The 12,818-nt window shown below is 49.0% G+C and overlaps 1 protein-coding gene across 1 annotated transcript in view; it reads right to left on the minus strand.

The window, feature by feature from the left end:
• LOC135829449 (uncharacterized) overlaps positions 1-12,818 on the minus strand; it is a 66,992-nt gene that overhangs the window by 46,006 nt on the left and 8,168 nt on the right. The window contains exons 3-4 of the mRNA XM_065341853.1: positions 9,767-10,160; positions 2,418-2,644 (exon numbers count right to left, since the gene is read on the minus strand). Coding sequence (XP_065197925.1) covers positions 2,418-2,644; positions 9,767-10,160 — 621 coding nt within the window. The remainder of the gene's footprint in view (positions 1-2,417; positions 2,645-9,766; positions 10,161-12,818) is intronic.

The following is a 12,818-nucleotide window of genomic DNA, read 5'->3' on the forward strand; positions in this document are numbered from 1 at the left end:
TGGGTAAAGTACTCTCTGTTCACAAACATGATTAAACCTTTTTATCGTTAATGATGTATGTATACGTCACTGAGAACGAACCCAATTCACTAATGACGTATTCCTCCGTCAGCAAAACTTCATTCCATATTTATTATTTACAGTCGCTGACTTTGGTTTTTTTGTTCCGGATCCTTTACAAGTTGCCAAAACACTAATTAATTATGGAGATCGCCAAGTTCTTTGCCCGAACTGTGAACTTGACGACCTCCACAGTGACAAGTCTGCCTGCAGGCAGTGGAAGAATACCAAGTCGTCGAAGTTGAGATTGGGACTTTGAGTCGGCTGAATGGCGACCCGAATGTCAAACCCTTTTGGTTTCCCCTGCGCTGCTAACACACGTGCATTGATTTGGGCTGTGTGCGGACGTGCAACATCGTGCTGGTACGGCATGCAGCGATGGCCGGCTTCTTTGAGCAACGCATCTTTAAAACTGTTTCCCATTTTCGCACTGCGGTGTCGTCTGGGCCTGGATAGGGTTGTGTTCTGGTGCCGATTTTCGAAAGAACTCCACACATAATTATACGTATATTCTATTTTATACTTTCGATTAAGTTTTCCATCAGTCCGATTGGTATTGTTGCTAACGGCTTTTGTTTACGTCACTTCTGTCAGTTAATTGTATTGTATCACTCTTCAGACATCAAACCTGAATGGCATAAGCGAAAACGGCACCCCGCCACCTTCGTGGACATGCGTTTAATAATAACAATAATAATAATAATTAAAAAGCTTACGTGGACGTACAAATGTAATTAACGCAATAAATAGCGTAAGCTGCGCACTCAGATACTAGACATGAAAACAAGTGTTGCTGAAAGGAACAGTTTTATTTATGGCTCAACATCTGAGTTACAAGTGTTGTTAATCGTGTTTGTACTGAGTGCGCAGCTTACTCTATTTATTGCGTTAATAATAATAATGGTAATAATTCAAGGCAAAATGCGCGACGGCTGTACTAAAGGCAGGAAAGCACGCTGCATCTGAGGAGATCCTATTACCTGACTGCTCATCTATCAGGTCGCTACAGCCAGAAAAAAACGTACAAATACCATGGATTCCTTGAAGCTGGAGGTGTTGACCATTCAAGTATGAAGACGAACATCCTGCAGGAGTACAAGTGGCGTGTACGACGAGTACTCCACGCAGCTCTAAACGGCCACAATATCATCACAGCCTTCAACACCTGGGTTGTGGCTTTGATATGGTATAGTGCTGGTATCTTGGCATGGATGCAAGACGAGTTGAAATCTGCTGACCGAAGAACGCGCAAGCTTATGATTATGAATGGAGCTCTCCATCCACGCGCTGATGTAGCCAGTATGTACGTCAGTCGCAAGGAGGGCAGACGTGCTTTGCAAAGTATTCATGATGATGTCACTATGGAGAAAAGCAATCAGCAGCGTTTTGTGCATCAGTCAGATGAGGAGCTCCTGAAGGTGGCTGCGCCCATTCTGTGGCCAAATCTGGATGCCCCACCGGACTCCTCACAGTTGGTGAAGTGTCCCTTCAAAAAGAACACCTCTTGTCGTGGACCCAGAAACCTGTGCATGGACAGTTTGTCCGGCAAACAGAACAACTGACCAACGAGAACACCTGGAGCTGGCTGACAAAGGCTGGTCTCAAGAAGACCACAGAGAGCCTGATCACTGCGGCACAAGACCAGGCCTTGGCAACTAACCTGCTCAAGGCCCAAATCTTCTATCAGGGCAGAAGCCCCCTGTGTCGAATGTCTGGGATGCAGGCGAGTCGATTGCCCATATCCTATGCGATTGTTCAAAGCTCGCTGGACGGGATTACTTCGAGCGTCATAATCGGACGAGTGCTCATGGACGAGTGCTCATGGATAATTCAAAGGATGAATCGGGGAAGTGAACTGCCTAAAAAGGAGAAAAAATCACCAGACCCCCAGGACCTTGTCCTGGTGGCTGAGTAGATCAGACTCACAGCCACGTGGTCTTGGACAACAAATCTGTTTGGCTGATCCATATTTTCCCTTCGGCAGGCCATCATCCAGGCACCATCCCTGCAGCTTGCCACTTTCTATGCCACACATTATTTTTGTGAAGGTCATTCTTGGAACATTGTTTAGGGTTGCTTTCCAGTTTGAATAGTTCTTTCATAACCAAATCCACAATTCACGGGAGAGGTGCAAGTGCGGATCACCACAAATGATGATAAACTCTGCCTAATGCACTGGTGTGCATTGCAGTTCTATCTCTGTCTCTCTTTTACTCACACTCTCACTCTCTGTCTCCCTAACATTTTCTCTCCATCGTTCTGTGCATTTTTCTCTTCATCACTTTATCTCTCCTGATCTTTTCACTATCCCCCAGTTTCTCCACTAGTATTAAAATCTGGTTTACAGTTTTACTTACGCTCAGGATATCTCTGCAGACCTCAGAAAGTTTGACTCTCAGGCGATCGAAGTCTGCGTCATTGACGGTGGCATTGATAGCAAAGCGTCCTCGAAAGTGGAGTTTATCACCAAACTCCTTCTCGACACTACTATAGCTTGTGGCAAGCTTTGCAGCAAGTTTTCCATGGTCCTCTTTCTTGATCTCGTCGCGGAAGGTCGCAATGATCATGACATTGAACGGCTGGTCTGTATTTACAACAATAAGAGATGGGAAACGCAAACAAAAAAAAATAATATATATTTGTGGTGAGGAGATTAATTTTGAGGAAAGGTGATTTTAAGCAACACACTCTCTGCAACATCATAGCATGCAGCTAAAAAATTGGTCAAAAGAGTGTTTTAAAGCAATTGTACTAATGCTACTTCAAATGAATTGGCGACCGATAGTACGTACTAGGGTGTTATGAGCGGCCTCGAAGATATATCTCGTGATTGAGGATGGAACCATGCCTGACCTCCATGTGTTCAGTCTCGTGCTGAGAACCTTGGCAATCTACTGGAGAAGTGGCTGCACAGGCCAGTCAGAAGTGAGCGCTGCTGTTTCTGCGACAAACAAAGAAGAAGCAGCTAATGCCGACCAGGCTGATTCTATTATCAGATCTCTGGAGAGCGAAGTCTGGAGATGGAGAAGACAGATGCGAGTTCTCTGAAAATCTTGGGCTCCATCGGGCATAGACAATTTTTGTATGGACATTTCGGGCGTTGCTCAATTGGAGAAGAGAGAAGAATATTTGAACCAAGGGCACGGCTCTTCCATTCAAGGCTCTCAACAATAAAGGATCTGAACGTTTTCGATCCAGAAGCTGTATGCTGTTTTCTCACTTGTGGACTCATTCTTGCAGAAAAGATGAGGCGGGACTATTCCATGCCCAAAAATAAAATAATTTATTTGTTTCTCAAACACAAAGCTCACTTTCCCTGACTGCATGTATGTGCACGTGGCAAGTCTGTGGACTTGTGCCACGTGATTCATGTAGCACGATAGTGCGGGTATCCAGTAGACTGGTAGTGGTACATAACTGTATGCACAGACCATAGTGCTCTGTGTGGTAAAACTGTTAACCACTGCACACACACAGCGTGAAAAGTCCAACTCTGGAAAGTTCGGAATAACTTGAAGATTTGTAACATGTCCACTATCCGTGTACGCACCCATGTGCCATGTGTCGACACTCTTATCTCATTTTCTAGACCACCTCCGTGTGAACATGCATGGGCAAAAGGAAAGGCCCAGTACATTGAGCAGTGCATGTTCAGCTTGATGTGCAGTAACAATTCGTTAGTACAGTGTACAGTGTAGTGCACAGCACTTGTGAATAAAACTGTTTGTTCATGTGAAAATCAGTCTGATTTCACGTATCCAAAATAACGCCGCAACCCCATACGCTCCGGGGCCCATATTGACGCACATGTTCTGGACCCGTCTACCAAAGGTCCCCACGGGTTGCATGGGTATCCGACTACCCGTGTACACCAATAACACACACATAAACACACACACACACGAATGCACTACCACACACACACACACACACGCATGCACACACACACACACACACACACGCATACGCACACACACACATGCCTTGGACCTTGGACCTTGGACGCGCTGCCATATTCTGGCTATGCGGACCCCATGGGGGGTTGAGCAGGTTCGGAACAGTAGGGGCGATGACGGGATAGGTCCTGTGGTCTACTGAAACGCCGACCGCAATTGCAAACGATGCAGAAGGAGCTACGGTATGTGTTGGTTGCTCTGGCCGAGCCACGGCTGCACTTGTGACGTTTCATGCCTTGGCGCGATAGCACACAGCGGTTGCAGCGGGCGCAGTGGAAGCTGCAGCGTTCGCAGGACATATTGTTTGTAACCGGTGACTCAAGTGTGTCAGAAGATGCCTCTGCTGGTGATGTTGCTGGCGAGCACTTGTGTCGGGCAAATCCACCCTTGCTCCGGAACCATCTGTCGCACTGATCGCAGTGACAGCTTCCTGGCTGTTGGCTTACGGGTAGGGCACGCGTAGCTGTACACTTGTGTCGCTTCCTGTCACTTACACGACTGAAGGAGCGGTGACAAGTTTGGCACACAACCGGTGATGGTCGAGGTCTGTTCTGCTTGTCTGGCAGACAACGGTAAGCCTGGCGCCATTTGGAGCGAGAAGAGGTGGCCACTTCATACCAGTCGTCAAGTGGTTTGACGTCACTCCGAACACAGTCTCGCCACCTTTTCCGCGGACCATGGGCAGGTCTCTTGTTTGGAAACGAACCGAACAGTAGAGCTTTCGGGATGCGCTCATCCTCCATCCTTGCCACATGACCAAGCCACTCAAGGCGACGTCTGCTGAGACGACACTCCATGTCCAAGGTATCTCCCCAGCGCTCCAGAACTTCAACATTAGTTATCCTGTCATTCCATACATCTTGACGACTGATGCCCAGAATGGTGCGGACACAGGAGATGAAAGACAGACAACGCATGAACATCAGCCTGTAGCGGTACCCAGCATTCGGACCCATAGAGCAGAGTCGACAGCACACAAGCATTGTACACTGACCGTTTGATGGATATTGTCAGTGTTACATCGTGGAATATCGATTTCTTCAGAGCGCCAAACGCTTTGGCAGCTTGTGCAATCCGGGATGTGACATCATCATGACATCGGCCGTTGCTGTGTATGTTGGATCCAAGGTAACGAAAAGACGACACATGGGCAATCTCCATAGTTCGAATCGCGAGCGGCTCTAGATCGTCGTTAGAGATGTTGGGGCCAGAGACCATGAACTTGGTTTTGGTGGCACTGACGGTGAGGCCAAAATCGCTGCATACATCCACAAATACCTCCAAGGCTGAAACTGCGGCCTGGCGTGTCGCGGCCACAAGAGCGGAATCATCAGCAAACTGACACTCTGTCAGCTCCAGGGATCTATCACGGCGGCTACGGTGGTGGAGTAGCTTCCCATCTGGCTCGAAGAAGACCTTTGCGCCTACACCAGGGATAGGCTGCACGTGCTGGCGCCAACAATGCATCACTGCCCACATGAAGATGTTGAATAGGACAGGGGCCATGCAACATCCCTGCCGCAAGCCGTTCGTCACAGGGATGGGGTCAGCTTCAACATTCGACAGACGGAGAGTTGCGGTCATGCCGTCATGGAATGCACGGATAACAGCGATCAGCTTCTCGGGGACGCCAGCTTTTCGCAGTACTAACCACAGACACTCTCGCGGAACTGAGTCATAGGCTTTCTTCAGGTCAATGAAGATGAAGAAACACTTCTGCTTATGCTCGTAGCTCTTTTCGATTAGTTGCCTTGCCGCAAAGATCATGTCAGCACACCCGCGTCCTGTGCGGAAGCCGCACTGAGAGTCTGGTAGCACATCGTCTAGTTTATCAGCAAGTCGGCTCTGGATGACGCGAGCAACCACTTTACCAATAACGTCGAGGAGAGCTATGCCTCGCCAGTTGTCACATTCTGCAAGGTTACCTTTCTTGGGGATAGGCACCAGCTGCGCGTTGAACCAGTCGCCAGGAACACTGCCACTGTCCCAGACTGAATGAAGAAGCTCCAGTAGGTGGTCAGTAAACAGATCTGGACAGGCTTTGAGCATCTCCGGCAGGATTCCTGACTGACCTGCAGCTTTGCCACTTCGACATTGCGTGATTGCCTGCTGTAACTCCAACAGATCAGGCGGCGCAACCAAACTATCCAGACACGGCATTTGTGGAACACAGTCAAGAATACTGGAATTGAACGTACTTTGCACATTCAGAACACCAGAGAAATGACGGCCCCAATGTTTGGCCTGGTCTTCGGCAGATGCACATGGATTTCCATTCTCGTCGTTGATCGCAGCAGTTGTGATGCGGGTCGGGCCTTGTTCGACTGTTTGTAGTGCACGAACACATTTCCACACAGTTCGTCCTGAGAATCTTTGTGCATTGGCGAGCTCTGCCTTGGATGATATCCAGTCACGTTTAGCCTTCCGCACTCCGGCACGCGCTTGACTGCGAGCCTGTTTGAAAGCAGTGTGATCCCTAGGACGTTGATGTTGAAGCCAGAGCGCGTGCAGCCGATTCCGTTCCTGTAACAGAGGTTCAATAGTCGGGCCACTGTCCACATACCAATCAGGTTGTTTACGCTTGCGTTGACCAAGAGTGTCCGTTCCGGCAGTGACAACAGCATCGCGGAGGACGTTCCACTTTTCATCTATTGGATCATGCGGGCGCCAATGTGTTGATACGAGAGTGGACACCGCGTCTTGATAAGCAGACAACGGGGTGGCGCCATCATCAGGGTTGTTGTTTGCATCGGCAGAAAGAAATAACGTTATTACATATACACACATGCACACACACACACATACACACACACACATGCACACACACACACACACACATGCACACACACACACACACACACACATTAACAAGAACACACATTGCTTGGGTGGATGGTGCGCGGCCGGCGAAATTGAATTGCATTTGCCCGGGGGGGGGGGCAAGTAATAGTAGGGTTGGCTAGAGCCAAGAGCCCACTGATGCATTCAATGGAGAAATGGAGAACCGCTGGGCACCGTTTATTGGGGTTAACTTTATAAAAGTAGGCATGTGAGGATAAATATGGGAGTGGGAGGGTGGGAACGAGAAACAAATAAACTGACAACCAGTCACCACCATGAACAATTCTTGAAAAGAGATTGTCAGCAAGGGAGCAAGAAAAATGGGTCGCCATTTTGCGTCATGGTAAACGGACCTCAGTATGGTTGCTGACGTCATGGGCACGTTGTGTGCGCTGGGGTAAATGTGAGTGGCAGCACTGACAGTTGTGCGGCACCATGCCTGCGCGAGGACACAGGGCAGCAGAGACAGTTGTGCGGCGCCATGCGCCCGCAAGGACATGGGGCGGCAGAGGTAGGTGTGCGGCCCCACGCGCCTGCGAGGACAAAGGGCGGCGGAGACAGTTGTGCGGCACCATGCGCATGCAAGGGCATGGGGCAGCAGAGGCAGTTGTGCGGCACCATGTGCATTCGAGGACATGGGGCAGCACGTACCCGTGGCGGTGAGTTGCAATGATGCTAGCTGTTAATGAGCATAAACGCTGCGCATTAATGCGACATTCACAAGAACACGCATTGCTTGGGTGGATGGTGCGCAGCCGGCGAAATTAAATTGCGTTTGCCTGGGGGGCAAGTAATAGCAGGGTTGGCTAGAGCCAAGAGCCCACTGATGCATTCAATGCAGAAAGGGAGAGCCCATACAGGCCGGGCACCGTAACCCTAGGCAGACAGACAAGGGTCATAATAGTGGCCTGCAAATGTGAAGGCTAGCATGTGCGTCTCTCAACATTCAAATTATGGCAACGCGGATTCCGCGAATATTATTACCTTGTGTTCTTACTTCTTTGGCAGCCGGGGACTTAGATCGGTGCCTCAGCCAGACCGGTTGGATGTGGGTGTTTGCGCTCCAGGAGTAGCTGTTGATCGACCAGATCCGTAGCTGCTGGAGAGACGAAAGGGGCAATGACCCGACCCCATCGGGTGTATTATACGGCAGGCTGAGCAGGATGGTCGCGCCTGTGCAAAGCTGTCACAGGTTGTGGTCAATGAGGTCCCAACTGTTTGGTGGGGTCACGTGCGGCCAGTTGCCGGAAATGCTTATTATATTCAAGCCAGGCTTCTGGGAAGAAGCGGCGGTTAGCCTCCACCACGATTGACTGGTAAGACAAGAGCTCGTCTGTTTGATGTGGGCGGCTTGGAGTATGGTGTCACAATACACTGTAAATGCCTCGATCCAGGTTGGCAAGTCATGAACATGTCGAGTTCTCGTGCGGAAAGGGTCATCTGTGCGCACCACAACGGGCAAACCGTCTTTCATTTCTAGGCGCAGCGACTGCGTTGGCTGGGGCCTTATCCCACCAATACCATCAGACAACAATTCACTTAAGTCCACAAACTCTCTAGTGAGTATCCTGTTGAGTACTTGGCGGGGCAGGGAGGATGTCGGCAGGGCTGCCTGCACCGCGGTGGCCACCGGTTGTGCCGAGCATGGCGCTGCCGCCGTGGGCGCTGCTGGTTGTTGAGCCGCGAGGATGGCTGGCAGGGTCTCCGATACGACATTGGCCACGACGACCCGCAGAGTGTCCAGGTCCACACCGACTCCGCTCGGGGTGACATGGGGGAGGTCGTGTGGTCCGCGAGCAGATTCTCTCGCTCGCGATCCGCGGCGGATTCATCGATGTCGGGCTCACATTCATTGAGGGCTTCCGTCAGGCGTTTGACTAAATCAGTTCTACGGCCGGATGAACCCAGGCCGCGGGTGGACAGCTGTGCCCGGAGCTGCACGACTGTGAAGGACGAGACCTCGTCAGCAGAGATATTCGCGGCAGGATCCATGTTCATGGGCAATGGGAAACAAATGAACTGTCCAACGTCAACGAGAAACAAAAATAATTGACAACCAGTCACCACCCTGAACAATTCTTGAGAAGAGATTGTCAGCAAGGGAGCAAGAAAAATGGGTCGCCATTCTTGCGTCATGGTAACCGGACATCAGTATGGTTGCTGATGTCATGGGCACGTTCAGTGCGCTGGGGTAAATGTGAGTGGCAGCACTGACAGTTGTGCGGCACGATGCCTGAGCGAGGCCACAGGGCAGCAGAGGCAGTTGTGCGGCACCATGCGCCCGCAAGGACATGGGGCGGCAACGGTAGGTGTGCGGCCCCACGCGCCTGCGAGGACAAAGGGCGGCGGAGACAGTTGTGCTGCACCATGCGCATGCAAGGGCATGTGGCAGTTGGGCGGCGCCATGTGCATTCGAGGACATGGGGCAGCACGTACCCGCGGCGGTGAGCTGCAATTATGCTAGCTGTTAATGAGCATAAACGCTGCGCTTTAATGTGACACACACACACACAAACACACACACACACATACCTGCATGCACAAACACACACACACACACACAGTGCCCTCCCTGCACCAGTATACAGAATCAAACACATGCCCCAATCATTCAATCATTCATTCATGCATGTACTGTCATGGACATGGAAATCCGGTCGCACATCTAGCGGCCCCAGGGCACTCGCCATGCAGCCGTGGACAAGCGGTACACATATGCATTTATGCGCTGCAGCGCGCTGGTCGCATCGGATCAACATGTGCAGTGCACGCAGCGTTCTGTACGCGCTGAGGGCGCCGGCCCCGGTCATCAACTGAATTTCCATGCCTGCTACAGTACATGCTGAAATACGGATCAACAGACACAATCTTTTTTAACAAAAATGCATTTGATGAAATATCGCACTGACCTGATGTTACCGATGGTGGCATCCTGCTCAAAAACCGACCAGCTGTGGTGGTTATGCTTGTTGTTATCAGTTTCTCGTCCCATTTGCTATTGACAACAGCAAGACCGAGGCTTGGTACTGATGTGGATAGGCAGAAAATGTCGTGTGTCGCTGAAAACGCGTCCTGCCCAGCGAGATCTTTGATACGCAAATGCTGACCACGCTCATCAGTGAAGTTGGACATCTGGATGCCTCGGGTTCGTTTCGAGTCGTTCGATGTGCCATTGGTGCCTATGTTTCTCAATGTCTTGATCAGTGTGGACTTCCCAACAAGTTGTTCCCCGCTAACTAGAACAACTAGAGTGTTAGCGTCCACTTGGCCTTCGGAATAAAATTCCTCCAGCTGAAGGTAAGTCTGCGTACACAAGAACAACAATTAAAGAAAAGGGGGTTTGTCAACTTACAACTGCTCTATGCAGTTGCTATTCACACTTGGCGCATGCGCTGGATGAAAATTCGTTATCAGTGACGTAGTGTTCATCTGTTTGACAGTAAAGTATTCGAGGAGAACATTTCTTAAAGGGGAAGTATACCCTAAAATCAAAGTTTCACCAGTTGTAGTCTTCGAGGCGCTGAGCCGAATGGTCTTGGTCCGAGGACGCTGAGACGCTCCCTTCCTCCTTTATTCCCAATCGAACTCGCGCACTTCCACCGAAACTGGGCGACTGCGCCCTACTAGATAGGGATTTGTATGAAAAAGTCACTAAAAACGCTGTTCCGTTCTTATAAAAGCACGGATGACCGCGATTGGTCCGTATGTTGTAGTCTTTTGGCCGCTGAGTCGACTGGCTTTGGTCTGAAAAGGCTGCGATGCAGCGTTAGGCCCTTATTCCCAATCGAACACAGTTGAGTTAGCGGTCACTTGCTCATGCGTACACCAGTTGCCTGGTCACCGTGCCTGCACTGGCCGCAGGCTACAATTTTCACATCAAGGTTCAACACAAAGATTCAAAGCAGGGGGTCGTAAGAGGCTTTTACGACTCCCTGGTTCAAAGGTTCAACTTAAGTGACATAAACGGGCCCAAACAGGCTGTAAATTAGCACGTGACCGCTTACTCAGCCGTGTTCGATTTGGAATAAGGCCGAACGCTGCATCGCAGCCTTTTCGGACCAAAACCAGTCGACTCAGCTGCCAAGAGACTACAACATACGCACCAATCGCGGTCATCCGTCCTTTTATAAGAACGAAACGGCGTTTTTAGGGACTTTTTCCATACAAATCCCTATCTAGTTGGGCGCAGTCACCCAGTTTCGGTGGAAGTGCGCGAGTTTGATTGGGAATAAAGGAGGAAGGGAGCGTCTCAGCTTCGTCGGACCAAGACCATTCGACTCAGCACCCCGAAGACTACAACTGGTGAACTTTTTATTTTAGGGTATACTTCCCCTTCAAGTGGTTATGTATTTTTTTATAAGTCAGACAGTATAAATGAGAAGATCAGCTTGTACATATGCTATATGGGTCTTTCGGCAAACTGCATGCACAGCACACATGTACTTGCCTGTATTTAAACACATGCAGGAAATAAATCTATGAAGATTCTCGCTACTTGTAACATTAGGATGGTGGACATCGAAAAATTGAGTTGGTGATAGCTTTGTGAAACGTATTTAAAGTACAGACGACTTTTTACCATATGCACGGATTGAAAACGAAACTTCATCCTTTGTTTAACAATTATTATGTAAAAAAAAGAGAAGAAATACATGACAAAGAGTATGCAGCAACTATCCATGACTGTTGGGTGGTGTGTTGCTTTGCTGCTTCGAATTGTAGTCAAACTGCATTGTCATGTTACTAACTGGTCTCGTCATCGTCCTGTAACAGTCGGCATTCTTTGTTGCCGCGGGACTTAGCTTGTGCACATTTTTGCTGCGCTCACCTTCCCCTCTTCGGTCCTACGTAACCATGAACCTTCCAAGTTGGAAGGGTGTTGTTTTGCGCACTGGAGATGTGTTAGAGCTAGGTCTCGGGTCGCTGGATGTCTCAGTGCCCTGTCAGTTTTGTGCCCTATTATCGCACTTTCTGACCGTTTATCATCTTGTTACAGTCGTGGATAGTTGCTGCATAACTCGTTCTCATGTATTTCTTCTCTTTTTTTAACATTTTATTACTGGCTCTGTATCCGAATTTAAATTATTATGTACATAACACCAGCGAATGACCTCAATTGTCACGATACTCTCCATATCAACGGGACACTTGGAATACTCAGTATGACATATAATCACTTTACCTGAAGAGCTCGGATTTTGAGCCAATGTAATCATGGAAAAGTAAGGAAAGGACAAAACAAGACAAAATTTTACTAGTTATGACCAAGTGTCCAGCAGTGCAAGCAGATAATAATTATACCTTCAGCAAGTACGACAACAGTGCACAAAACTGACAAGGAGTACTGAGACATTCAACGACCTAACACCTCACTCCAACACATCTGAGAGGTGCGAACCAACAACCTTCCAACTTGGGAGGCTCAAGTAAGGAAATATCCAAAGAGGGGAAGGAAAGCGCAACTAAGATGAGCCGGGGCTCTGTCCCACAGCAACAAAGAATGCCGAACGTTACTGGATGAAGGTGATATTAGTAAGACAATTGGACGTACCGATTTTACTACAACCCAACGATGCAAAGTAACAGACCACCCAAATTGGGAGGTTCAAGTTTATAGGGTAAACATGGAAGGGGAATGGACTCAGATGGAGAGCCAAGGTTAAATTAATACAAAAGAGAAAGACCAAGGAACTACAAGTTACACTATACTGTCCACTAACACCACCAATTACACAGTGTCGTGCAATGTTATGGCGTGAGCTGATTGTTTAGTAACTGGTGGTGTCAGTGGACAGTATAGCGTAACTTGTAGTTCCTTGGTCTTTCTCTTTTGCATGGAAGGGGAAGCTGAGCATTCCTTGTCAGTTTTTCAGCTAAGTACTCCTTGTCAGTTTTGTGCCCTTTTGTCACACTTGCTGACGGTATAATTATCTGCTTACATAGATGGACAGTTAGTTATAA

Source organism: Sycon ciliatum, chromosome 13 (assembly GCF_964019385.1).
Source record: "Sycon ciliatum chromosome 13, ocSycCili1.1, whole genome shotgun sequence".
In the NCBI taxonomy this organism is placed as follows: domain Eukaryota; kingdom Metazoa; phylum Porifera; class Calcarea; order Leucosolenida; family Sycettidae; genus Sycon; species Sycon ciliatum.